The 27,952-nt window shown below is 44.4% G+C and overlaps 1 protein-coding gene and 1 long non-coding RNA gene across 2 annotated transcripts; one reads left to right on the top strand and one right to left on the bottom strand.

The window, feature by feature from the left end:
• Positions 1 to 547: 547 nt before the first annotated feature.
• Positions 548 to 17,669, top strand: LOC135518274 (outer dense fiber protein 2-like). The gene is given in 20 exon segments (XM_064943327.1): positions 548 to 668; positions 1,124 to 1,231; positions 1,478 to 1,591; positions 1,804 to 1,958; positions 2,094 to 2,282; positions 5,135 to 5,282; positions 5,528 to 5,653; positions 5,994 to 6,068; positions 6,271 to 6,342; positions 6,451 to 6,567; positions 6,784 to 6,808; positions 6,811 to 6,965; positions 7,190 to 7,299; positions 9,803 to 9,938; positions 10,419 to 10,529; positions 13,043 to 13,306; positions 13,501 to 13,601; positions 15,547 to 15,709; positions 15,908 to 16,033; positions 16,199 to 17,669. Coding segments are annotated over 20 exon segments (2,469 nt in total). The 5' UTR covers positions 548 to 665; the 3' UTR covers positions 16,370 to 17,669.
• Positions 17,670 to 24,223: 6,554 nt separating this feature from the next.
• On the bottom strand, positions 24,224 to 25,670 carry LOC135516921 (uncharacterized). Its single transcript, XR_010451983.1, has 3 exons — positions 25,555 to 25,670; positions 25,325 to 25,400; positions 24,224 to 24,580 (listed from the first exon to the last, which is right to left on the bottom strand). It is a non-coding gene; the product is annotated as an uncharacterized LOC135516921 (long non-coding RNA).
• Between the last annotated feature and the right edge of the window lie 2,282 nt (positions 25,671 to 27,952).

Genomic DNA, 27,952 nt, shown 5'->3' with positions numbered 1-27,952 from the left:
TGTACCACCAACTGAATTTTGCTCTGCCCGGAGTACACCTGAAGTACACCCTCGTGGGAATTTTACCAGTAAGTCTATGGTCTCATGAGTCTTCTTCAGTATCCCCTGTGGATAGGCCAAGGATCCCCGGTTGGGAACCACTGATCTAGGATAATTTTCATCCTTAATTGAACCACCTAACTATTGCCATCACCATCATTAGTGCAGCCAGGATAGACATGGCTAGAACAAATCCAGCTTTGGTCAATTAAGGTCAAAAGGTCATGCATTTAGCATTTTACCTAATGTAACACCTTTTCTCACCGTAACCTAATTATCCTAACCTGCTAAGTTAATTATTCTAACCTGCTGCATAAGCACTTCTAACCATGACCCCAGGAGAGGATAGCAACCCCAGCCAAAGCAAACTTGTGTAGGCTTGGACGGTTTCCAGGGAACCCGTTGCTATCAACAACGTGGACCATAAAACACCAATGTCAGTTCTTTGCTCCAATCACAGATCAGCAAAGTTTTGAATCAGCCAATCACCTATCAGAATGCTAGTCTACCGGAAGAATGGTGTTTTGGGGGAAGCTTTGCCTGTTGAATGAAATGCTTGCAAGCTAAGTAAAATATATTTCACAATATACATAATCTACCATTTCGAGGAATATTTGGGTTTTCACATGGTGAGTGACTTCTGATGATAATGCTACAGTAGCTAATCAATTTCTCCACATCGCAGTCTGTCTTAGCAGAAACTCGGTTTAGCAAAACAGCTAGCTAGCTAACGCTACCAGGCCATTACATGTGGTATCTACTATATTTCATAAGCTACGTATCTATCTAGCTTGCTAGTATAATGGCTATCTAACTAACTACTTATCTTTTGATTGACAGACAATCTCCTACTAAACAAGAATCACATCTGACAGTGAATCAACCCCACCTTGTTTGTTTACACTTGCCCCAATTTCCTTGATTTTTGTGAAACTGTCCCTTATCAAGGCCTGCTTTGCACCCTTGACTCTGTTTCTGACAGTGCATATTGTGGTAATGCTGGGCCACAATAGAAAGGTTGAGCTGATGAGGGAGTTATTTTGTGGCCTTTGCGTAGTTGACGCACAGCTTTTTTTTTTTACAGAAAAAAGCACTGAGAACCCGATCAATCTCACCACCCCTACATGTGCACGTGAATGAGACCACGCATGTGCATGTGAAGAAGAGTAGGAGCCCTGCCAGGACACCACAGGTTGGAAAAACCTTTTCAGGGGAACACTTTGAAAAGTTCATTAGATGTCCTAGTTTCCTATCAATACAGTTCTGATTCAGGGCCTGAGGTTCTGAATTGATACGAAAAGCATGGAGAATGTTTTACACTATTTCCAAGGGTCTCTGAATGTATACTCCTTTATTTTATGCTATTTGATACTGTATACCATGCACTACATGTAAAAGCATAGTGTCTCCCTTGAGTTTTATGCTGTCTGTTTTTTAGGGTAAGACTAAGGGCGATGGAGGGAACCTGCGACCTACTGCAAAGGTCAAGACACAAGTGCCGTGGATACCGCCTGGGAAGGCCTCCATACGGGATGCCTCCTACAAATGGGAGGTCTGACATGCTATTCAATCCTTTTATCTTGTCTGTCTATTTATCTTAATTTCCACTAATACAATGTATCCATACGCCTATTAAAGCAGTATCTTTATAAAACAACTAATTTCAAGACTATCCTATCAACCCTTTCAATAATATGTTATAAAATGGATCAAAAGAAGCAATGTTTCCAGAGTCTGTGGTCACTGAATCTATTCATGTCTCAGGGGCCTACTCATCGTCTGGAGATCACACCATTACCTCAGTCTGAGATCTCCCACTCTCTGCTGCGATTTGCCGACCTCTCGTCAGAGGAGGAGGAAGTGCTGCATGGACGAATCAACCAGTACGAGAGGAAGATTGACAGCCTGATGACTGAGGTCAGCACGTTCAAAAGTGTGGTCTGTCCCTCCTGTAAAATTCTCCTTAGTATCGGATGCACAAGTTCCCCTAGTTCCCTACCTCTTGATACAACATTTATTTAATCTTATAAGTGTGTGTGTGTGTGTGTATAAGTGGAGCTGCGAAGGAAGGAGCAGCTGCTGGAGCGGCAGTCTGAGAAACTTAGCGCCTCCCAGCAGGTCATCGAGGAGCAGGAGGAGGAGCTGGCCGAGGTATGCAATGAGCTGGAGGTCACGGAGTGGGAGAACTCCCGCCTGCGCCACTCCATGGAGAAGATGCTGGACGAGAGCGACTGCACCAGCAGGTATGGACCAGACAGACGCACTTGAAACCATAGTTTATTTTAATTTACTTTGTTTTCGTAACGTTACAGCTTTAACTTATTTTCTTATTTTTGCCCTGTATTAAAAATGTACTGTATTTTATTGACAGTGTTAGTCAAAGTAGAGAGGGAAACAGATAGTGAGTGGCAGACAGAGAGGAAGATGGGATTCAATACCCTGTTGCCTGTAGGTATGAGTTGTCCAGAGTTGTTATGACTGTGATGATGAGCCATGATTCTCAGGACGCCTTTAACTCATTAATAGTCCTTGTAATAAAATAAAGTCTATTTAGTAATTCTTTATATATAACATCTGATTTATTGTCGGGAGCCAAAAGTTAAGTTATCGAGAGCCACGCAAAATATCACTGTTATAATGTCATACAATGATATGACTACCTATGGCCTCCCGGGTGGCGCAGTGGTTAAGGGCGCTGTACTGCAGCACCAGCTGTGCCATCAGAGTCCCTGGGTTCGCGCCCAGGCTCTGTCGTAACCGGCCGCGACCGGGAGGTCCGTGGGGCGACGCACAATTGGCCTAGCGTCGTCCGGGTTAGGGAGGGCTTGGTCGGTAAGGATGTCCTTGTCTCATCGCGCACCAGCGACTCCTGTTGCCAGGTGCACGGTGTACCCTCCAACACATTGGTGCGGCTGGCTTCCGGGTTGGATGCGCGCTGAAGCAGTACGGCTGGTTGGGTATCGGAGGACGCATGACTTTCAACCTTCGTCTCTCCCGAGCCCGTACGGGAGTTGTAGCGATGAGACAAGATAGTAGCTACTACAACAATTGGATACCACAAAATTGGGGAGAAAAAAAAGGGGTAAAATTCCCAAAAATATTTAAAAAATGATATGACTACCTGTCACCCTAGACACACTCCAATTTGCTTACCACGTCCACAGACGATGCAATCGCCATCACACTGCACACTTCCCTATCCCATCTGGATAAGAGGAAAATCTATGTACGAATGCTGTTCATTGACGACACCATAGTCCCCTCAAAACTCATCATTAAGCTTGAGACCCTGGGTTCTCGACCACGCCCTGTGAAACTGGGTCCTGGACTTCCTGACGGGCTGCCCCGTTCTCAGCCCCCTCCTGTACTCCCTGTTCACCCACAACTGCGTGGCCATGCACGCCTCCAACTCAATCATCAAGTTTGCAGACTTTGCAGAGTGGTAGGCTTGATTACCAACAACGATGAGACACCCCTCGGGGGGTGGTGTCAGGAAAATAATCTCTCACTCAATATCAGCTTCTCTTCAACCTCAGGAGGCTGAAAAAATGTGGCTTGTCATCGAAAACCCTCACTAAATTTTACAGGTGCACAATTGAGAGCATCCTGTCGGGCTGTATCACCACCTGGTACGGCAACTGCACCGCCCACAACTGCAGGGCTCTCCAGAGGGTGGTGCGGTCTGCACAACGCATCACCGGGGGCAAGCTCCCTGCCCTCCAGGACACTTACAACACCCAATGTCACAGGAAGAACAAAATATAATCAAGGACAATAACCACCCGAGCCACTACCTGTTCACCCCGCTTCGATCCAGAAGGCGAGGTCAGTACTGGTGCATCAAAGCTGGGACAGAGAGATTGAAAAACAGCTTTCATCTCATGGCCATCAGATTGTTAAACAGTCACCACTAGCACAGAGAGGCGGCTGCCTACTTACAGACTTGATATCATTGGCCAATTTAATAAATGGAACACTAGTCACTTTAATTCTGCCACTTTAAGAATGTTTACATATCTTGCATTATTCATCTCATATGTTTTATACTGTATCCTTCACTATCTATTCTTTACTATCTATTGCATCTTAGCCGCTCTGTCACTGCTCATCCATATATTTTATACATATATATTCTCATCCCATTCCTTTACTAGATTGTGTGTATTAGGTTTTGTTGTGTAGTTGTTAGATATTACCTGTTAGATACTGCTGCACTGTCGGATCTAGAAGCATAAGCATTTCACAACACTCACAGTTACATCTGCTAACCATGTGTATGTGACCAATAAAATTAGATTTTAAATGATAATGTGTTCTCAGTCAATTTACCTGGTAAAATAAAATAAAATCTGAGTGTACAAAACTTTAATAACACTTACTCTTTCCATGACAGACTGACCAGGTGAATCTAGGTGAAAGCTATGATCCCTTCTTGATGTCACTTGTTAAATCCACTTCAATCAGTGTAGGTGAAGGGGAGGAGACAGGTTAAAGAAGGATTTTTAAGCCTTGGGGCAAGACAAAAGATTTAAGTGACTTTGAACGGGGTATGGTAGTAGGTGCCAGGCATGGCGGTTTCTGTCAACAACTGCAGCGCTGCTGGGTTTTTAAAGCTCAACAGTTTTCCGTGTGTATCAAGAATGGTACAACACCCAAAGGACATCCAGCCAACTTGACACAATTGTGGGATGCATTGGAGTCAACATCGACACCTTGTAGAGTCCAGGCGCCGACGAATTGAGGCTGTTCTGAGGGCAAAAGGGGGTGCAACTCAATATTAGGAAGATGTTCTTAATGTTTTGTATACTTAGTGTATAATTAAGCAATAAAGCCTGTGGGGGTGTGGTAGAACCATTAGCCATATACCACAAACCCCCAAGATGCATTATTGCTATTATAAACTGGTAACCAACATAATTAGAGCAGTAAAAATACATGTGGTATACAGTTTGATATACCACATCTGTCAGCCAATCAGCATTCAGAGCTCAAACCACCCAGTTTATAATACAACAATCTTTCCTTTCTGTGTCCCATATTCACAATCTGCAATTCCTCTACCTCTCATACGACATCTGCCTACACATCTGTCCAGACTAGAGAGGTCTATGGAGTCGATGCAGCTGGAGAAGGACACTCTGCTCAGGAAGTTGATGGAGGCTGAGATAGACGGGACAGAGGCTGCAATACAGGTGTCAGCCCTCAGAGAGACCGTCACTAAGATGAGGAGTGTCAGCACCAGTGTGAGTGGCAACAGAGACAGGGTTAGGGGGTTCAGCACAATTTCAATTCAGGGGATGGATTGACATGCCAATTCAGACTATTTGTTATTTTCAGAGGGGATATTAGTTAACTTCCTCAGTTGACTGAATTGACCCCAACCATGCTAAGAAACCAATATATGTTTTTAAAATGCATATGGTAGGTGCAACCTCAGGATATAATGTAGGTGTTGAAATATGAAATTCTTTATATTTGGTTGGAAAAGAGGATGTCTGGGACTGAGTCTTCCCTTCTGGCGCGTCAGAAGGAGCTGCTGCTCCAGAAATTGGAGAAGTTTGAGGCCACCAACCGCACGCTGCGCCACCTACTGAGGGAACAGCATGGACGTGAGGTACCGGTACATGCTTCAGGCCAGTAGAGGTCAGATTGGCCTGCAGTAGAGTAGAACTTACTTTTAGCTATAACATGCCATGATTTAGGGCCACAACATGATTAGCAAAGATACTCTACTTACCCTGAAACCTAACCCTACTTGAACCCCTAAGTTTCAACAACTTCTAGGATGGTGAAAATGCTGACAAGATGAGGAACCAATGACTTTCAGGAGCAGGATGAGGCAGCAAGCCAATTACAACTCACAGTCTCATGTTGTGGCCTGAAATAAGGCCCTCTCTTATAACTGCACTTTTACCTGTTGTGGTGGCTGTTTTTCTTGTTTGTTTTTTGAACAGCTGGAATCCACGAGGATGTCAGAACAGAAAGATGTACTTCTGAAGAGGCTGACAGACTCAGAGGCAGAAAACTCGGTGTGTTTCTTTGAATAAGCCACTGTCTGTCAGCAAAATATTCCTTGAATTACGAATCACCAAAATGTCCTCATCAAAATGGTTTGTGCTCTTGGGGCAGTTGATGAATAGAAGAAGGTCCTACTGAAGTTAATGTCTGTGTCATTCGTAAAGCATACATTACACTATAAGCATATTATAAACATGGCATGTCATCACACAGAATATTGTGGTGAAACTGCAAGAGAAAGAGAGGGAGGTGAAGCAACTGACTACGCTTCTGGACACAGAGAAGGTGAAGTACAGAGGCAGTAATGTGTCTCACACACTCGCAGCGTGTTCATCAAATATTTAATTATTTGAATGATTATGATACTGTATTTTCTGTCTGTTGATGTTCCAGGAGAATGCTAAGACCACAGGCGAACTGTCTAAAGTGCTGGAGTCTACTCGGGCACACTTACAGAGCCAGTTACGCAGCAAAGAGGCTGACAACAACCGCCTTGCTGTGCAAATCAAGGTAGAGTAGAGTGACATGTTTGTTGTGTGGATTCTGTTTAGTACGCTATTCATCTTGCTCTGGAGCAGCTTCATTTGGCTATATTTACATACTTTGCCTATGCCTTATTGTAAAAGAAAAGTGAAAAGATCAATCCCACCACAAATATTTTTTCTTCTGCAGACAAAATTTCTTCCTGTATGTTTTTTTTCACCCTCTGCTTTCGGATTTGTCAAGAACCTGGAGCGGGCGGCCAGTCAGCAGCAGAGAGGGGTCACCTGCTGGAGCAGTTGCGGGGTCTGAAACTTCAGGCTGAGGCCGACAAAGAGGACCTAAAGAGGGCCACACGGGCCCAGAAACACCGGGCTGAACGCAGCGAAGATACTGCCGGGCAGCTTAGCACCCAGCTACTGGATGTGGTAGGTGAAGGGGAAGAGAAGGTGGCCTAACTGTCTAATTTTTATTTAAAAAACTGACCTTGAATCAGTGCTTAGGAACAAGATATCCTACAGAAGAATATCTTGATGATTAGTCAACCTTTGTTAGTAATGGGCTAGAACAACAGCCAGATGTACCGTGTAGCTCTGCGGGGCCTGGCTTAAATAATGTTCAAATCTATTGGATGATGTTGTTGACTTCACAGGAGAATCAGATGGCAGAGGCCCTATCAGCAGCAGAGAACTGGCGTGGTCGCCACGCCCAGGAAATGAAGGACAAGACTCAGCTAGAGATGGAGGTCTCAGTCCTCAACAGGTGAGAGAAAGGGAGAGATGCTTCAGTTGATTGACCACTTTCTCTCAAAATAAGAGGGGACACAGAATCAAGCACAATCATGAATATGTCAAATGTAAAATATAGTCAAATCAATGTCATTGGTCGCGTACACCGTTTAGCAGATCTTATAGGGAATGCAGTGAAATGCCCATGTTACTAGCTCCTAACAATGCAGTGAAATGCCCATGTTACTAGCTCCTAACAATGCAGTGAAATGCCCATGTTACTAGCTCCTAACAATGCAGTGAAATGCCCATGTTACTAGCTCCTAACAATGCAGTGAAATGCCCATGTTACTAGCTCCTAACAATGCAGTGAAATGCCTATGTTACTAGCTCCTAACAATGCAGTGAAATGCCCATGTTACTAGCTCCTAACAAGGCAGTGAAATGTCCATGTTACTAGCTCCTAACAAGGCAGTGAAATGTCCATGTTACTAGCTCCTAACAATGCAGTGAAATGCCCATGTTACTAGCTCCTAACAATGCAGTGAAATGCCCATGTTACTAGCTCCTAACAATGCAGTGAAATGCCCATGTTACTAGCTCCTAACAATGCAGTGAAATGTCAAAGAAGTACACAGATAATCCACAACCAAAAAAACAAATCAAGAATTTCTGTACTAATTCATTAAAAAAAACAAATAAAAATGTTACAGTAATCCAAATGCAATCTATACATTATACTGTATATACCAGATTAATTTAAACAAGATACATAATATATACAAGAGTATGTGGACATCCCTTCAAATTTGTGGATTTTACTATTTCAGCCACACATGTTGCTGACAGGTGTATAAAATCGAGCACAGAGCCATGCAATCTCCATACACAAACATTGGCAGTAGAATGGCCCGTACTGAAGAGCTCAGTGACATTCAATGTGACACCGTCATAGGATGCCACCTTTCCAACAAGTCAGTTTGTAAAATTTCTGCCCTGCTAGAGCTGCCCCGGTCAACTGTAAGTGCTGTTATTGTGAATTGGAAACCTCTAGGAGCAACAACGGCTCAACCGCGAAGTGGTAGGCCACACAAGCTCACAGAAAGGGACCACCGAGTGCTGAAACTCATAGCGCTTAAAAATGGTCTGTCCTTGGTTGCAACACTCACTACCGAGTGCCAAATTGCCTCTGGAAGCAACATTGGCAAAGTAACTGTTCATCGGGAGCTTCATGAAATGGGTTTCCATGGCCAAGAAGCTGCACACAAGCCTAAGATCACCATGCGCAATGCCAAGCATCGGCTGGAGTGGTGTAAAGCTCATTGGACTCTGGGGCAGTGGAAACGCATTCTCTGGAGTGATGAATCACATTTCATCATCTGGCAGTCCGAAGGACGAATCTAGGTGGATGCCAAGAGAACGCTACCTGCCCTAATGCATTGTGCCAGCTGTAAAGTTTGGTGGAGGAGGAATAAGGGTCAGGGCTGTTTTTCATGGTTCGGGCTAGGCCCCTTAGTTCCAGTGAAGGGAAATCTTAATGCTACAGCAAATAAAATGTTATTTGTCACGTGCTGAATACAAACCGGTGTAGACCTTACAGTGAAATGCTTACTTACAAGCTCTTAACCAACAATGCAGTTTTAGGTAGAGTTAAAGTGACTATGCATAGATAATAAACAGAGAGTAGCAGCAGTTTAAAAGAGGGGGGGGCAATGAAAATAGTCTGGATAGCCATTTGATTAGCTGTTCTGGAGTCTTATGGCTTGGGGGTAAAAGCTGTTAAGAAGTCTTTTGGACCTAGACTTGGTGCTCCGATACCGCTTGCCGTGTGGTAGCAAAGAGAACCGTCTATGACAAGGATGACATTGCCATTGTAGATGATTCTGTGCTTCCAACTTTGTAGCAACAGTTTGGGGAAGGCCCTTTCCTGTTTCAGCATCCACAAAGTGACAAAGTGAGATCCATACAGAAATGGTTTGTTGAAATCGGTGTGGAAGAACTTGACTGGCCCATACAGAGCACTAACCTCAGCCCCATCGAACACCTTTGGGAGGAATTGGAATGTCGACTGCGAGCCAGGCCTAATCGGGCACAACCCCTCTAATGCTCTTGTGGCTGAATCGAAGCAAGTCCCAACAGCAATGTTCCGACATCTAGTGGAAAGCCTTGCCAGACGAGTGGAGGCTGTTATAGCAGCAAAGGGGGGACCAACTCCATATCAATGCCCATGATTTTGGAATGAGATGTTCGACGAGCAGGTGTCCACATACCTTTGGTCATGTAGTGTAGACTAAGATTGATATGTAAAGCAGTAGATATATTAGAGTGTGCTACATCAAGAATCCAGTATATTAATAAATATGCTGTGCTTATAAACAGTAACTAAAATGTAATGTACAGTAGTAGAAATATTAGAATGAGCTATGTCAAGAATAGTGTCTACACAGTATAAACCCCCATGGTCTAACATAAAGCCCAGCTGACGTAAATCCTTCATAATCCAATTTTTATCATCCTGCTCCACCCTGTGTGTGCAGCCAAATGTCAGACCTGACACAGCAGCTCCATGGGAGAGAGGACAAGGGCCGGGCCGAGAGAGAGGGGCTCCTGGACCGCCTGCACAGTCTCACCACAGAGGGCACCCACGCCAGGCTACAGAACCAGAGGCTCAAGGTCAATGATGACAATGGATTAACACTTGAAATGTCTGGGCCAGTTTCCCAGAGACTGATTCATTTTAGTCTGGAAGTTGGACTAGAAATCGCTTTGAATGGATATTTTTCATTGGGCTTTAAAGGGGAATGTAAACACTTTAGGAAGTAAAGCTAAGCAACGTTACAGTTAGCTGACATTCTAAAGCCTAGTGTTTCCCTTCCCCTTTAATCTGTTGCTGTACCAATCCATTATGTGGTACTTTCTTCTTTTACGAGAATCCCATTTCTACCCGGTACCTAACAAATAGTACGTGTTGGTTCTGGTTTCAGTACATTAAAGATACAAATGTAATTCATTATTCATAGATTTAGCTGACCAGATAATAGATTGCTTCATTGCATCATAACACCGATTTGCGGTCAGATTATTCTGGTACACACATGTACACCGTTCTGTACTGCAGGCTAACAGCCATATGTGTGTGTTTCCCTCATTCAGGCCAGGTTATCTGCTGTGGCGGAGAAGCTGGCTCTGTCCCAGTCAGAGGTACAACAAGTCAAAGCCTCTGTGAAGCAATACGAGAGCCTGGTAGACAGCTATAAGACCCAGGTATGTACACACACACACACACACACAAGCGCACACACACACAATTATACGCCCACGTCGTACCCATATACAGTGTCCACAAACATGCAATAATATACTAAATGAAAGAGAATTAAGCAATAAGGCCCGAGGAGGTGTGGTATATGGCCAATATACCACAGCTAAGGGCTGTTCTTATGCAAGACGCAAAGCGGGTTCAGACCGTGTACCACGGGTAATGACAAAACATGTATTTTTACTGCTCTAATTACAGGGGTAACCAGTTCATAATAGCAGTAAGGCACCTCGGGGGATTTGTAGTATATTACCAATATACCACGGCTAAGGGCTGTATCCAGGTACTCCGCTTTGCGTCGTGCATAAGAACAGCCCTTAGCCATGGTATATTGGCCATATACAGTTGAAGTCTGAAAGTTTACATACACCTTAGCCAAATACATTTAAACTCCGTTTTTCACAAGTCCTGACATTTAATCAGAGTAAAAATTCCCTGTCTTAGGTCAGTTAGGATCACCACTTTATTTTAAGAATGTCAAATGTCAGAATAATTCTAGAGAGAATGATTTATTTCAGCTTTTATTTCTTTCATCACATTCCCAGTGGGTCAGAAGTTTACATACACTCAATTTTGTAGCATTGCCTTTAAATTGTTTAACTTGGGTCAAACGTTTCGGGTCGCCTTCCACAAGCTTCCCACAATAAATTGGGTAAATTTTGGCCCATTCTTCCTGACAGAGTTGGTGTAACTGCATCAGGTTTGTAGGCCTCCTTGCTCGCACACGCTTTTTCAGTTCTGCCCACAAATTTTCTATAGGATTTAGGTCAGGGCTTTGTGATGGCCACTCCAAAACCTTGACTTTGTTGTCCTTAAGCCATTTTTCCACAACTTTGGAAGTATGCTTGGGGTCATTGTCCATTTAGAAGACCCATTTGCGATCAAGCTTTAACTTCCTGACTGATGTCTAGAGATTTTGCTTCAATATATCCACATAAGTTTCATTCCTCATGATGCCATATATTATGTGAAGTGCACCAGTCCCTCCTGCAGCAAAGCACCCCCACAAAATGATGCTGCCACCCCCTTGCTTCATGGTTGGGATGGTGTTCTTTGGCTTGCAAGCCTCACCCTTTTTCCTCCAAACATAACCGTGGTCATTATGGCCAAACAGTTCTATTGTAACGGCGTTCTTCGTTTGTCGAAAGAAAGTCGGACCGAAATGCAGCGTGTTGGTTACTCATGTTCTTTAATGGAACAAATGACGATACACAAAATAACTTATAAATACAAAAAACAACAAAACGGAACGTGAAACCTATTACAGCCTATCTGGTGAACACTACACAGAGACAGGAACAATCACCCACGAAATACAAAGTGAAACCCAGGCTACCTAAATACGGTTCCCAATCAGAGACAACGAGAATCACCTGACTCTGATTGAGAACCGCCTCAGGCAGCCAAACCTATGCAACACACACCCCTAATCAGCCACAATCCCAATAACTAAAAAACCCCACTAAGAATACAACAAACAATAAACCCATGTCACACCCTGGCCTGACCAACTAATTAACTAAAACACAAAATACTAAGACCAAGGCGTGACATCTATATTTGTTTCATCAGACCAGAGGACATTTTTCCAAAAAGTACGATTTTTGTCCCCATGTGCAGTTGCAAACCGTAGTCTGGCTTTTTTATGACGTTTTGGAGCAGTGGCTTGCTGAGCGGCCTTTCAGTTTATGTCAATATAGGACTCGTTTTACTGTGGATAGATACTTTTGTACCTGTTTCCTCCAGCATCTTCACAAGGTCCTTTCCTGTTGTTCTGGGATTAATTTGCACTTTTCGCACCAAAGCACGGTCATCTCTAGGAGACAGAACGCGTCTCCTTCCTGAGCGGTATGACGGCTGCGTGGTCTCATGCTGTTGATACTTGCATACTATTGTTTGTACAGATGAACGTGGTACCTTCAGGCATTTGGAAATGGCTCCCAAGGATGAACCAGACTTGTGGAGGTAAAAAAAAAAAAGATTTTCCCATGATGTCAAGCAAAGAGGCACTGAGTTTGAAGGTAGGTATTGACTAAAATGATGTCAATTAGTCTATCAGAAGCTTCTAAAGCCATGACATAATTTTCTGGAATTTTCCAAGCTGTTTAAAGGCACAGTCAACTTCTGACCCAATGGAATTGTGATTAAGTGAAATAATCTCTGTAAATAATTGTTGGAAAAATTACTTGTGTCATGCACAAAGTAGATGTCCTAACCGACTTGCCAAGACTATAGTTGGTTAACAAGAAATTTGTGGAGTGGTTGAAAAACGAGTTTTAATGGCTCCAACCTAAGTGTATGTAAACTTCCGACTTCAACTGTACCACACCCCCCTTGTGCCTTATTGCTTAAATAAATAACTGTGTGTGTGTGTGTGTGTGTGCGTGCGTGCACTGTTCCTGGATGCCCTATGTGTGTTACTCTATCTGTGTAATGCTACCCATTGCCCATCACTCAGGTGGTGAAGACGCGGGCGAAGGAGGACGAGTATTGTGCCAGGCTGGGACAAACGGAATGCGAGGCGCGGGAGGTCCGGGACCAGATGGAGAGGGAGTTGGAGGTGGTGCGTAGGGAGCTGCTGGGCCGGCTGACAGAGCTGGAGCCTCTTCCTGAGGCACTGCGGCGCACCGAGGTCCTACTGGAGGAAGCTCAGGACAGGGAACACGCCCAGGAGAGACACAGCACCGAGCTGACCACTGCCCTGTCCGACTTGCGCATGAAGGTGTGTGTGTGTGTGGGGGGGGTGGAAAGTGTGTATGGGAGGTGGGAAGTGAGTGTGTGTGTGCCACCTTGGCTGACCTGAGCATGGTGTGTGTGCTGCACACAAAACGTAATGGTATGCTTCCAGACTGTGGCTTTATTGGTGTTATTAATGGTTTATTAATGGGTGGTGTGTGTGTGTGTGTCTCTCTCTAGGTGGAGCAACAAGGCACCCAGGTGGAGCTGATGAGAGTGAAGAACTCGGTGCTGTTGGAGGAGAACAAACAGCTGCAAAACCGTGTGGAGAGTCTGGAGAGGTCAGACAGTTACGGCCATTCCAGAGCCTGACACTTGCAGTGATCCGCATGAATATCATTACACACTGAACAGTATGAGTTTGTATGTGTGTACATGTTCCTGTGTGTGTTTGTAATATGATAACTAATGTCAGGGGTGCAACTTTCGCTGGGGACGGGGGGGACATGCATTTTTGTGCCCCCCCCAGTTTTCTCATTGAAATGTGATACAAAACGAGACAACGGTGTGCTTTAGGACCATGCGGACGCCTCCGAGCGGTCGTGTAGGCTGTTTGGAGTGTTTATCCGACTATAAAAATCATTTTAAAAGTATTTCCCCCCCACCAAAGTTGCGCCCTTGACTACTACATTTGAAGTCTGAAGTTTACATACACTTAGGTTGGAGTCATTAAAACTCGTTTTTCAACCACTCCACAATTTTCTTGTTAACAAACTATAGTTTTGGCAAGTCGGTTAGGACATTTCTCCAACAATTATTTACAATTTCACTTATAATTCACTGTATCACAATTCCATTGTGTCAGATGTTTAAATACACTAAATTAACTGTGCCTTTAAACAGCTTGGAAAATTCCAGAAAATTATATCATGGCTTTAGAAGCTTCTGATAGGCTAATTGACATAATTTTAGTCAATTGGAGGTGTACCTGTGGATGTATTTCAAGGCCTACCTTCAAACTCAGTGCCTCTTTGTTTGCCCTCATAGAAAAATCTAAAGAAATCAGACAAGACCTCAGAAGAAAAATTGTAGACCTCCACAAGTCTGGTTCATCCTTGGGAGCAATTTCCAAACACCTGAAGGTACCACGTTCATCAAACAAACAATAGTACGCAATTAGAAACACCATGGGACCACGCAGCCGTCATACCGCCCAGGAAGGTGACGCGTTGTGTCTCTTAGAGATGTATGTTAGAGATTAATGTACTTTAGTGCGAAAAGTGCAAATCAATCCCAGAACAATAGCAAAAGACCTTGTGAAGATGCTGGAGGAAACAGGTACAAATGTATCTATATCCACATTACAACAGGTCCTATATCGACAAAACGTGAATGGCCACTCAGCAAGGAAGAAACCACTGATTCCAAAACCGCCATAAAAAAGCCAGACTACGGTTTGCAACTGCACATGGGGGCGAAGATTGTACTTTTTGGAGAAATGTCCTCTGGTCTGATGAAACAAAAATAGAACTGTTTGGCCATAATGACCATTTGTTTTGTTTGGGGGGAAAGAGGAGGCTTGCAAGCCAAAGAACACCATCCCAACTGCGAAGCACGGGTGTGGCAGCATCATGTTGTTGGGGGTGCTTTGCTGCAGGAGGGACTGGTGCACTTGACATAATAGATGGCATCATGAGGCATGACAATTATGTGGATATATTGAAGCAAAATCTCAAGCATGGTCGCAAATGGGTCTTCCAATTTGACAATGACCCCAAGCATACTTCAAAAAGTTGTGGCAAAATGGCAACCCAAAACGTTTGACCCAAGTGAAACAATTTAAAGGCAATGCTACCAAATACTAATTGAGAGTATGTAAACTTCTGACCCACTGGCAATGTGATGAAAGAAATAAAAGCTGAAATAAATCATTCTCTCTACTATTATTCTGACATTTCACATTCTTAAAATAGTGGTGATCCTAACTGACTTAAGACAGGGAATTTTTACTCTGATTAAATGTCAGGAATTGTGAAAAACTGAGTTTATATGTATTTGGCTATAGTGTATGTAAACCTCCGACTTCAACTGTATATCCAAAGTGACATACAGTACAGTGTTAGTGTGTGACCCCGGCGGATACATGTGACCCCCCTCTGTGTGTGTTTTTGTATCCCGTGTGATATATGTGTGAGCATACCTGGGTCTTACAGCCCTCCCCTCTATCTCTCCCTTTAACCTCCCTATCCCTCCCTCCCTCCTTCCCACTCTGTCTCTCCCTTACAGGAAGTTGGAGGAGGCCACCAGTCAAAACAGGGACCTGGCGGGGGTGATCGCCAAGCGGGAGGAGACCATCCACAGCAACCATCTCTGTCTGGAGGAGAAGTCCCGTGAGTGCACCCACCTGACCCGCCAGCTGGAGGAGGCTTTAGAAGACGCCCGACTACAGGTCTGTCTGGGGCTCCTGGCTGCCTGGGGACAGGGGGAGGCTGGGGAAAAGTCATTTTCAGACAACAAAAATCTCACCACGACATCAGCTAAAATACTCTGACAATAGTTTTCTTCCCTGAGGATGTTTTATCTTTGTTGTAACAAGGTGAGAAGTCCATTGCTCTGTCTGATGAGGTATCTCTGTCCTGGTGTATAGGTGTCCAACACCCGGGAGCGTGCGTCCACCAAAGAGCGCTCCACCCAGTCCAAGGTGGTGGACCTCGAGACACAGTTGAGCAGAACCGCCACAGAACTCACCACCCTACGCCGTAGCAAAGAGGAGGTGTGGGCGAGTGTTTTAAAAATGCACATCTCTCGTGTAAAACTCTGATTATAATCTATGATAGTCTCTAAACCTATTGTGGTCAAAGACATTGAATCAGGACAATACTGACCTTACACACACAATCAGAGATCATTTCATAACTGTGTGTGTGCTCCCCTTCAGGTGGAGCGGCGTTACCAGTCGCGTCTGCAGGATGTGAAGGATCGTCTGGAGCAGTCAGACAGCATCAACAGGAGTCTGCAGAACTACGTCCAGTTCCTCAAAGCATCCTATGCCAACGTGTTCGGCGACTTAGTCCTCACCAGCTCTCTGCGGGCCCCCTCTCCCATCTGAGGGGACCATCCCCAAAGATTCTCTCAGAACACACACACACAGACACACACACCTATCCCATCTGAGGATACTCTCCCCAAACACACTTATTTATCCAGGTCCATTTTCAGAGGGCTCTTTTCATCTATATGAAATATGTGGATTTTGAGTGTGTATATGTTACAGTTATACAATATTAATATGGCTATAATATATCACTTTTTTCAAGATAGGAAAGTGCTGTTTGCAGACATTAATAGTTTACACAGTCTTCACTTCAAGCTTGGAAAAGTACACCCAAACACACTTCAGTCCGGCTAAAACAAAAAAGGAATCATATGTTCGGCTCAGGGACTTGGAAATACCCAAAAAACACTCCTTACCCCAGGACGCTTTAACTAGTGACTATCAGGGAGAATACAGAAAAAAGAGCCTTCTGTTTCTGGGTAAATCTGATACATTTATTGACAGGACAAAAAAACAATAGGCTTACGTTTAGGCATGAATCACCTTCATCAGAGCCTGACTCCCGGAAAGTCACTAGTTAAATAATATATGCCATTTAGCAGTAGCTTTTATCCGAAGCAATTTATGCGTGCATACATTTTATGTATGGGTAGCTCCGGGAATCAAATCCACAACCCTGGCATTGCTGACGCCATGCTCTACCAACTGAAGTGTGCTGGGATAAGGAATGTTTTGGGGATTTACTTCCTGCTTGTCTACAGTAATTGTTAGTTGTCCTATAGTTGTTGATGTCCAACTAAGTCCATTATGTTTTCACCTCTACGGTTCATGATATCTCAGCAAACTGTATCATTCTTTCCTGTACCTTACTGTACAACACTATATAGCTAGCCACCCACCTAACAAATGTACTGTACCAAACCATAGCTGTCTAGCTACCCTGTCGCATAGTTGTCATATACAGCATCCGTCTATTTATCATCTTATCATGTTACTATGCTATTAGCCTGGTCCCAGATCTTTTTGTGCTATCATGTCAACTCCTTGTCATGTTTGGTGTGACGAGGAGCAGCATGTTGACACAAAAAGAATAATACCCAGGCTAATGATTGGTGCTATCTGCTAACCAAGTCCATATCAATGAAACTAATGATTTAGTTTGGGTTGTTTTTACTGTTTATTTGGGTCAGAAGGAGTTGATGTGCTCTTGGCGATAATTGTAATAGTTGTACTTCTACTCTAATTATGAAATAGGATATATATATTTTTTATACTTTAATACAATTATTTTATATACCTTGAAAGTGTTGAGTTACAATAAAGCAATTTAAAAGGTTATCTTTTTCTGGTAATAGCTGTTGTGTCTTTGGCATCATTAAACTGAAGATGAATCTCTATCAAAATGTCTCTGTAATTATTATTACGTGATTAAACTACTTAATCACCTAACTGTAATTAATTAGGAAGTCGGGGCACCAAGGAAAATATTCAGATTACAAAAGTTATAATTTTCCTAATATAACTTTCAGATATTTTAATATCTGATCACCGAGTCTTCTGATTAATTAATTATTCTTTACCTCACGTTAGTCTCATTCCAAACGTCGTAAATTGTTGGTTATCTACACGAACCCAGTCTTCACTATAAGTCATCCATACATCAATTGTCTTAAAATAATTTATTTACTAAGTACTCACAGAAATGCATAACACAAACAAACAAAGTAGATATGGTTACAAAGAAATGATAGGGGGATGTGCCCTAGTGGGCTAAACCGGTATGGTGGCTTGTTAGAGTGATAATTATAACAATTTAAATGCTAATCCTTTGCACATGAATGCTTCATTCGGGAACAATTGCAATATATATATATATTTACGCTCAGTGTGTCATCGGGATCTCTGTTGAAAAGTTTGTTTTTATTGGAGAGTCTGTCCGCCCTCTCTCTCTCTCTGTCGTGGTTAGGATGGCTAATTCATGTCGTTATAGAATAGATGTTTCGGCGGTTGTCAGTCTTCGCGTTCAATGATGCCAAATTCCTAGCTGCAGACTAGTAATTCATTTACATTTACATTTAAGTCATTTAGCAGACGCTCTTATCCAGAGCGACTTACAATAATATCAGACTTGTTCTTATTCTGTCGGTATCGATAGTCTAAGAGTTTAACCATGTGGTATGGTTAAAAGATTCAGCCATCTACTCAAACCTTAGCTTATACTCAGGTTTATGGTCTCTACTCAAACCTTGGCCCTTTCGTGGTAAGCTGGTCTGCAACATTTAGCCATCTCGTAATTGAGGTAAACTCGGTCTGCTGATAGAAAACTCAGGAGGGGGTTTTATTCGGGACATAGAAAAAGGCTGTCTCATGACGCCAGGTCCTGACTTAGTGAAACTTTTTAGGGAATTGGAGTTTCCTTCATTAAACAGTCCAAAATCACATTACACAATTTCACAAACAGTATCACCCTCACTCATTCATGTAAGCCTCCTAACTGAGGCTATTGTATAAACAGCGTTATGGTAATGTGGCTGTATTGTCTCCCATGAGTTTCACAAAATTGTACCAAACGGACCAGTTCGTAGCCGGATTCTTCACCAATCTTTTATACCTTCCCCAGAACATAAATGTAATTTGGTTCTCCAGTTCTGTGAGGTGGAAGAAATTCCTTTGTTCTCTCTATGAAAACTCACTCTCTCTATACTGTCTGGACATGAGGCAGGATCTTCTCTAGGAATTTACTACCTCTTCTGACCACAGCAGCCTGGGTGTGACAGAGGTAGGGGAATGATGCATAGAAAAGGGCTGGAGCAGAGGGGGAGGGGGGAATAGTGCAGAGCGAGGGGGAAATAGTGCTCAGTTGTTATGAACTTGAGTGAAGACCCAAAAGCGGTTTTAAAGAAAACAGAGTTCTTTAATGAAAATACAGGAATGGCATAAATCCTCTTCCAACGCTGTCAGCCAAAAAGAACAGTATAGTGCAGGTTGCTCCTGCCAGGCAGACTGGACATGGAAGCAAACGAGACGACAGCTTGCTTCTGGCATCAAAAAACACAAACAAGAATCAGACACTGAAAGTAGCAGGAACAGAGAGAGAAATGACCTAATCAGAGGGGGAAGAGAGAACAGGTGGGGAAGAGTGAAAGAGCTAGTTAGGGCAGATGTAGAACAGCTGAGGAATGAGAGACAGAGAAGGTAACCTAAAAAGACCAGCAGAGAGAGAGAATGAAGAGAAAGGACAGGAACAGACATAACAAGACATGACAGTACCCCCCCACTGAGCGCCTTAGGAAAACCTTTTTTCCAGCACGTCTCCTCCAGGACCGTACTCCCAATCCACTAGGTAAACCACGGCCCCGAGGGCGCATGTCCAAAATCTTACGAACCCTGTAGATGGGTGCGCCGACAAGGATGGGGGGGAGGGACGATTAACACAGGAGACATGGAAGACCGGGTGAACGCGACGAAGATAGCTGGAGAAGAAGTTGCGACAGGATTAATGACCTGGGAAATACGGAACGGACCAATGAACCGGGGGCCAACTTGCGAGAAGCTGTCTTAAGGGGAAGGTTCTGAGATCATTCTAGGACTGGTCCTACGCTATTAGCGGCCCTCACAGTCATTACGGCAAGTGCCGACCTGACCCCCTTCCAGGTGCGCGCAACGCTGGACAAAAGCCTGAGCGGAGGGGACGCAGGACTCGGCGAGCTGGAGATGAGAACAGCGGAGGCTGGTATTGAAAAGGGGATAGACCGGTAGCAGACGAGGGAAGCGAGTTGTGGGCGTATGTTCTGACCAAGACGCAGGGTTACGAAAAGAAAGACTGCGTAAAATGTATAGTCTGATTGGCCCGTTCGGCTTGACCGTTAGACTGGGGATGAAAGCCGGACGAGAGACTGACGGAAGCCCCAATCAAACGGCAAACTCCCTCCAAAATTGAGACGTGAACTGCGGACCTCTGTCGGAAACGACGTCAGACGGAAGGCCATGAATTAAAACATCATAATGATCTGATTTATCTGAAATGAGCCGCCTTAGAGAATCTATCGACAACCGTAAGAATAACTGTCTTCCCCGCTGATGAAGGCAGTCCGGTGATAAAATCTAAAGCGATGTGAGACCACGGTCGAGAGGGAATGGGAAGCGGTCTGAGACGGCCGGCAGGAGGAGAGTTCCTTTTAGTCTGCGCGCAACCGAACAAGCGGCGACAAATCGACGCGTCACGCCCGAGTGGGCCACCAGAAACGCTGGCGTAAGTGAGCAAATCCCTTGGCCGGCTAATTTGGCAAGTGGGCCCACTGAAGAACGGCCGGACGAGTTTTCCTAGGACAAGCTCGCCGACGGAGTTGAGCGAGTCTTGCTTTACCTGCCTCAATTCCCCAGACAGTCAACAGACCTCAGAAGAACTGAAGAGACGAGATAAAGCATCAGGTTTGGTGTTTTTGAGCCCGGACGATAAGAAATAACAAACTCGAAACGAGCGAAAAACAGAGCCCAACGAGCCTGACGCGCATTAAGTTTTGGCTGAACGGATGTACTCAAGGTTCCTATGGTCAGTCCAAACGACAAAAGGAACGGTCGCCCAACCACTGTGGTTATGGGTTCTGACCAACATCATAGTTACGTTCTGACGGCGATAAGCGATATGGACCTTAGAGAGAGCGCTGAGAAAGAATGGCTCCCAGCCCACCTCTGACGCTGTCAACCTCAACAACAAACTGTCTAGAGATGTCAGGTGTAACAAGAATAGGTGCGGATGTAAAACGATTCTTAAGAAGATCAAAAGCCTTTAAAGCACGTCTTAACAGAAGTAAGGGCTGTGAGAGGAGCTGCCACCTTTACGGATGAAACGACGGTAGAAATTAGCGAAGCTCCAGCTCGACGCGTGACTTGACAGCCTGGACAGCGGGATCCATCTTAATGCCCTCAGCGGAAATAACGGAACCGAGAAAAGGGACAGAGGCGGCATGAAAAGTGCACTTCTCAGCCTTCACATAAAGACAGTGAAAAGGCGCTGAGGACGCTCATCGTGCTGAACATGAATCGAGAGAGACGGTGAAAAAATCAGGATATCGGAAAACAAAAATGTTCAGCATGTCTTCAGGACGTTTTAACTAGTGCCTGAAAGACAGCTGGAGCGTTAACGAGGCCGAAAGGAAGAACCCGGTATTCAAAGTGCCCTAACGGAGTGTTAAACGCCGTCTTCCACTCGTCCCCCTCCCTGATGCGCACGAGATGGTAGGCGTTACGAAGGTCCAATTTGGTGAAAAACCTGGCTCCCTGCAGGATCTCGGGCTGAAGACATAAGAGGAAGCGGATAACGATTCTTAACTGTTATGTCATTCAGCCTCGATAATCCACGCATGGGCGTTCCTGATTGGTACCGTCGAGCGAAACCGACAAATAATCCTCGAGAGCCTTACGTTCGGGAGCCGACAGAGAGTATAATCTTGGTTCCAATACTACAGTCAACAGTGGAGGGAGAGAAGTGGCCTTGTCACCAACACCGGCAGATCTGATACACTGTTCTGAGCATCCCCTGTCAAATCGCCAGGCTCGTGAAGAAGAGACAGAGGAAACAGGAGGGATAGCAGACATTAAACAGGTTACATTTCCAGGATAGGATAGTATTACTAGACCAATTAATAGAAGGGTTATGGCGCACTCCAGGGATGACCCAAAACAACAGGTGTAAAAGGTGAACGAAAAATTAAAAAAGAAATGGTTTCTGTTGATTACCAGAGACAGTGAGGGTTAAAGGCAGCGTCTGAATCTTGGGGAGAGAACTATCTAAAGCTAACAAGGCCCTGGGCTCCCCTAACTGTCTGAGAGGAATGTCATGTTCCCGAGCCCAGGTCTCGATATTTCTATCAAGGCACTGCAGGAAGTGAACCGGGCCAGCGGAGATGGACCGGAAAGGTAGTGCGTGATCCAGAAGGAGAGGCCTGAGTATTTGTAGCCCTCCTCTTACTGATGAGCTCTGGCTTTTACTGGACATGAGGTGACAAAATGACCAGCGGAGCCGCAGTAGAGACAGAGGCGATTGGTGATTCTCCGTTCCCTCTCCTTGGCCGAGATGCGAATACCATAGGCAGCATCCGAGCCGGCGGAGGAGGGTGGCAGTGATGCGGCAGGTGGCAGTGATGTGGAGAGGGGAGCAACGGAGAACGTTCCTTTCCACGAGCTTCAAACCGTCAGCATCTATGCGAAAAGAGCTATTAAGGAGTCCAGACTGGAAGGAACCTCCCGGGAGAGGATCTCATCCTAACTCGACGTGGAGACCCAGAAAACGAAAGCAAAGCCGGCTCGTTCCAGTCACTAGAGGCAGCGAGAGTGCGAAACTCAATAGAATAATCCGTTATGGATCTATTCCCTGACATAGGGAAGACAGGGCCCTTCCTCGCCAAAAACAGAACGGTCAAAAACCCGTATCATCTCTCCTTAAAGTCCTGATACTGGTTATCAGCCCGCCTCCCAGACTGCCGTGCACGAAGGAGAGAAATGACGTAAGTAAGTGTTGGGCTGGAGAGAGAACACCACATCACACTGAGTGAGGAATGAGCCTGTGGGCTTAACACGGCGGGTTGTTGATCCTGGGCTCCGGAGACTCGGACCCTGGAAGTGGGCGGTGGATCGAGGTGGAGTTGGTGAACCCGTCAGACACAGGGTCTCAACGGCATGTTGAGCAGCAGACTTTCTCTGTCAAATCTCGATCCTCCATTCTCGGTCTGATTCTTCTGGAACTTGAGTGAAGACCCAAAAGCGGTTTTAACAGAAAACAGAGTTCTTTAATGTACAGGAATGGCATAAATCCTCTTCCAACGTTGTCAGCGGAACAAAAAGAACGTTGTATAGTCAGGTTGCTCCTGCCAGGCAGACTCCGACAGGACAGGACAAGGTCTTCTGGCATCAAAAAACACAAACAAGAATCGTAGCAGGATTGTAATCCTAAGGAACAGACATGTCAGCTTAGCCTACACTCCTTTAGAGTCAATGGTTTGTTACCACAATTAGAAAATTATTTTTTTCTCATCCACTTTAATATAGGTAAAAAGGGAAAATAAATATATACATTTTTATTAAAATATTGTACAGAAAAGCTAAGATCATTATGGTATTCAAAGGAATTATGATGGAATTTGTTATGCACGAATGCATGGAATTGATTGTATATTTTCATTCTTTCACCTAACTCTCATGAGAGAAGCCTGTCATAAGGCATTGACTTGCTGTCAACTGCAAATCATTTTGCATCAAATAAGTAGCCATTTCTCATTGGGTAAGTGACAAATAACTTTATCAAATAACTTCCAATTTCTCACAAACATTTCCAGAACCCAAGGTTCACACAACATTTGGTTATGGGTTGCTGAGTTTACCTAACTCGATATCTCTTAGGTAGGCTTCATGCACAGCTCTGACTTGTGCCTTCATCAGGATGTGCCTTCTCTCCAAAATCCTCCCTTTAGCTTCAGCTTCTCTGGCTCTGGTCCTGAGCTCATCACGTTGCTGGATTATCAGCGCGAATTGTCTTCGAAAGGTGTTTTTCAGTGCTTGCCGGGATCTCATCACCGCCCGTAGGCGTATGCTGATTGAGGTGAGAGGTTGGCCACAAGAGGAACAGAGAGTGTCACCATGGCATCTCATAGCACTGTTCTGAGATCCACGAACAGTTCTTATCGGAATAGGCATTTGATACTGTCTAGCCTGTTCACGCAGTTCCTGGAAGAGATCAAAATAAAGCTAAAAGTTCTACATCTAATTTCAACACAAGTAATTTGCACAAATTTGGCCCTCGTTGTATTTAAGGAATTGTCACCCCATTTGTCTTTAGCTTTCAGCATCTGCACAAAAATACAGCCCTACCTACACATCCTAATCAAGCCAGAAAAGTAAACCTACCTGTATTTGTCTGCTGGCTCACACTAAGTTGTTTGAGATCTGACCAGATGGTAAATGGAATTGACCTGGTTGTAAAGCACTGACCTGTGCCCTCAACACAATGGCCTTTCTCTCAAACATCCTCAATTTGGCTTTGGCTTCTCTGTCTCTCCTCTGGTACTCATCACGTTGCTGGATTGTAATCACTAACTGTCTTCGGAGTCTGTTTTTAAGTTCCTCTCGTGAACTCATTTCGGCCATTAGGTTAATGATGGTGGCGATGGGAGATCCTTCACAAGAACAGAGAGCAATCGTGGGACTTCTCATAGCATTGTTCTCAGATTCATGAAGATTTCTTCTTGGACTAGGCAGGTTAGGCATTTCCTAGAAAACATCCAAAAAAAGACAAATTCAGATAAATCTAAACCAAATTCGAACACAAATAATTGTGGAGTGTTTAACACACTGACACACTTTAATTCAGATTGAAAAGATAATAGGTGATAACTGTATATCTGGTGCCAACACTTAGGCCTAGTAGTCTTTTGATTGTCCTTTCCAGCATGGTTTGAGCAACTATGGTAGAAGGATATCTAGGCCAGCCCCGTACTGCTTGGGTTAGCTTGGCCCTATAACATGAATCTGTAGTGAAGTAATATTTGAAATACATTTATATTGTTATCCCCTCATGGGGCCTGTGATTACGCAATTATTATGAACAAAGAGAGGGAGAGAGTTCATGGGCTGAAAGGCCATGCCCCAAGAGTCCACGGGGAGTTTAGACAGAGTAGGTATCTCACCACAGCAGGCCAGGAACAAAAGAGAATGACACAATGAGTCTAAGACCCATTTATAAACATTTGATTTGTTTGGATTCGAAATCTGAGTTGATCAATTGAATAATGTAAAAGTTTACTTCCAATCACACCTATAGGCTTGTATCACAACTGCTTCACAGAGGTGTGACAGAATGGGGGTTGTGGATAGCATTTGCATAGAGTGTTGATAAAAATGCGGGTGGGTGTTGGGCCTGCCTACAAATTAGGTAATAGTATGTTTCACAAGGCATGGTCACACCAGAGGGTATTAGCACACAAATCAGTAAAAATAAAGCCAAAATAGGCTTACCTGTAATTGTTGGACATCAAAATTGGTTGGGATGACACCAGGTTGCAAACTGTATCCCGAGTCAACTGCATCAAAGCTGTTGAGCATATTATGAGTTTTATTACTACATAACCTTTCAGTCAGTGGCAAATATGCTTAAATAGAACAATTTGGTATGGCAACCTCCCCTCAGCAAAGGACTAATTCATGTAACTTTCAGCAGGATAATAGTAAAGAAATGTGGTACTTACAAGTGGAATGCTATGCCTCTGCCATTGTCTCTTGCTGCCAAATTCTCACTGGACAATGCAAAGTCTTCAGAAGTTGACATCCTCCTGGTTTGGTCTGTGTCGGTCACTGAAATGAATGTGAAGATTGCAAGGGTTGATTGCTGGTTTATATGGGGTTCTGGATCTAGAGTAGCGGGTGTCTTTCTATTGGTTGTTTCTGTCCTCTTTGTCCTTCTATCTTGATGGGGCTGTCTAATGTAAACAGAGCCGACAATTGAAAGTTGTGACAACATGGTTCATTGCATGTCTGCTAATGAGGGTGATACTTCAAGACAGAGCCATCTGGGAACATGTTATATTATAATAGAAATGGAAGCACACTATTGGTAGGTATTCTATGTTATTTGCTACAAGTAAGTTGTTTGTGTGCCTAGTTAAATAAAGGTGAAATAAAAAATGGTAAAGATGGTAAAAATGATAAATAAAGTTATGTTGTGAGTGTGTCACGATCGTTGTATGGAGTAGACCAAGGCACAGAGTGGTTAGAATATTAGAATACATTCTTCTTTGTTAATGAAAACACTTAAACAAAAAAAGACAACCGTGACCGCTATACAAACACTGTGCTAACGTGCAGTATAACATAGATAATAACCCACGAAATACCCAAAGAAGATGGCTGTCTAAATATGGTTCCCAATCAGAGACAACTATAAACACCTGCCTCTAATTGAGAACCAATCTAGGCAACCATAGACCTACATAAACACCTAGACGGAAACAACCCCATAAATCTACAAAACCCCTAGACAGTACAAACACCCTAGATGAGACAAAAACACACATATAACCCATGTCACACCCTGACCTAACCAAAATAATAAAGAAAACAAAGAATACTAAGGTTATGGCGTGGCAGAGTGTGCTGACTTCCCAACCCACCCGAGTGAGTCATAGTACTGCTGTAGGCCTAGCACTAGCTATACTACTGCAATTATAAAGTCATATTGAATTGAATCCTCAACCCAACGCCACCAATAATAGGTTAGTTGTGTCAGGTACTTTGGGAAAACATTTTACATGACACTCTTATCCAGAGTGACTTACAGAGAAGAGCTTGAACACCTATAGGGGTGAGAGGGCCAAGAGACCTGAGGTGGCAGAACGGAGTGCTTGCGTTGGGGTGTAGGGTTTACATTTACATTTAAGTCATTTAGCAGACGCTCTTATCCAGAGCGACTTACAAATTGGTGAATTCACCTTCTGACATCCAGTGGAACAGCCACTTTACAATAGTGCATCTAAATCATTAAGGGGGGGGGTGGTGAGAAGGATTACTCATCTTATCCTAGGTATTCCTTGAAGAGGTGGGGTTTCAGGTGTCTCCGGAAGGTGGTGATTGACTCCGCTGTCCTGGCGTCGTGAGGGAGTTTGTTCCACCATTGGGGGGCCAGAGCAGCGAACAGTTTTGACTGGGCTGAGCGGGAACTGTACTTCCTCAATGGTAGGGAGGCGAGCAGGCCAGAGGTGGATGAACGCAGTGCCCTTGCTTGGGTGTAGGGCCTGATCAGAGCCTGGAGGTACTGCGGTGCCGTTCCCCTCACAGCTCCGTAGGCAAGCACCATGGTCTTGTAGCGGATGCGAGCTTCAACTGGGTTTGAGCATAGCTTGAAGGTTGGGAGGGGCAATTCCTCTTGCTGTTCCGTAGGTAAGCACCATGGTCTTGTGGTGGATGCGAGCTTCAACTGGAAGCCAGTGGAGTGTGTGGAGGAGTGGGGTGACATGAGAGAACATGGGAAGGTTGAAAACCAGGCGGGCCTTCTGGATAAGTTGCAGGGTTTTGATGACACAAGCGAGGAGCCCAGCCAACAGCGAGTTGCAGTAGTCCAGACGGGAGAAGACAAGTGCCTGGATTAGGACCTGCGCCATTTCCTGTGTTAGGTAAGGTCGTACTCTACGGATGTTGTGATCATGAACCTGTAGGAGCAGGCCAGTGCTTTGATGTTTGCAGAGAACAACAGGGTGTTGTCCAGGGTCACTCCAAGGTTATTTGCACTCTGGGATGGCGACACTGTGGATTTGTCAACTGTGATGGTCTTTGAGCGGGCAGGCCTTCCCCAGGAGGAAGAGCACTTCCGTCTTGTTTAGGTTGTGCTTGAGATGGTGGGCTGACACACAAGTTGAGATATCTGCCAGGCACGCAGAGATGCGTGTCGCCACTTGGGTGTCAGAAGGGGGAAGGAGAAAATAAGCTGAGTGTCATCCGCATAGAAATTATAGGAAAGACCATGTGTATGGGTATGACAGAGCCAAGTGACTTGGTGTATAGAAAGAAGAGGAGAGCGCCTAGAACCGAGCCCTGGGGGACACCAGTAGTGAGAGTACATGGCGCAGACAGAGATCCTCTAGGAGCGGCATG

The sequence above is a fragment of the Oncorhynchus masou genome, chromosome 28 (assembly GCF_036934945.1).
Source record: "Oncorhynchus masou masou isolate Uvic2021 chromosome 28, UVic_Omas_1.1, whole genome shotgun sequence".
Taxonomy (NCBI): Eukaryota; Metazoa; Chordata; class Actinopteri; order Salmoniformes; family Salmonidae; genus Oncorhynchus; species Oncorhynchus masou.
The sequence above is the reverse complement of the archived record's forward strand: the minus strand, read 5'-3'. Positions and strand labels throughout refer to the sequence as shown.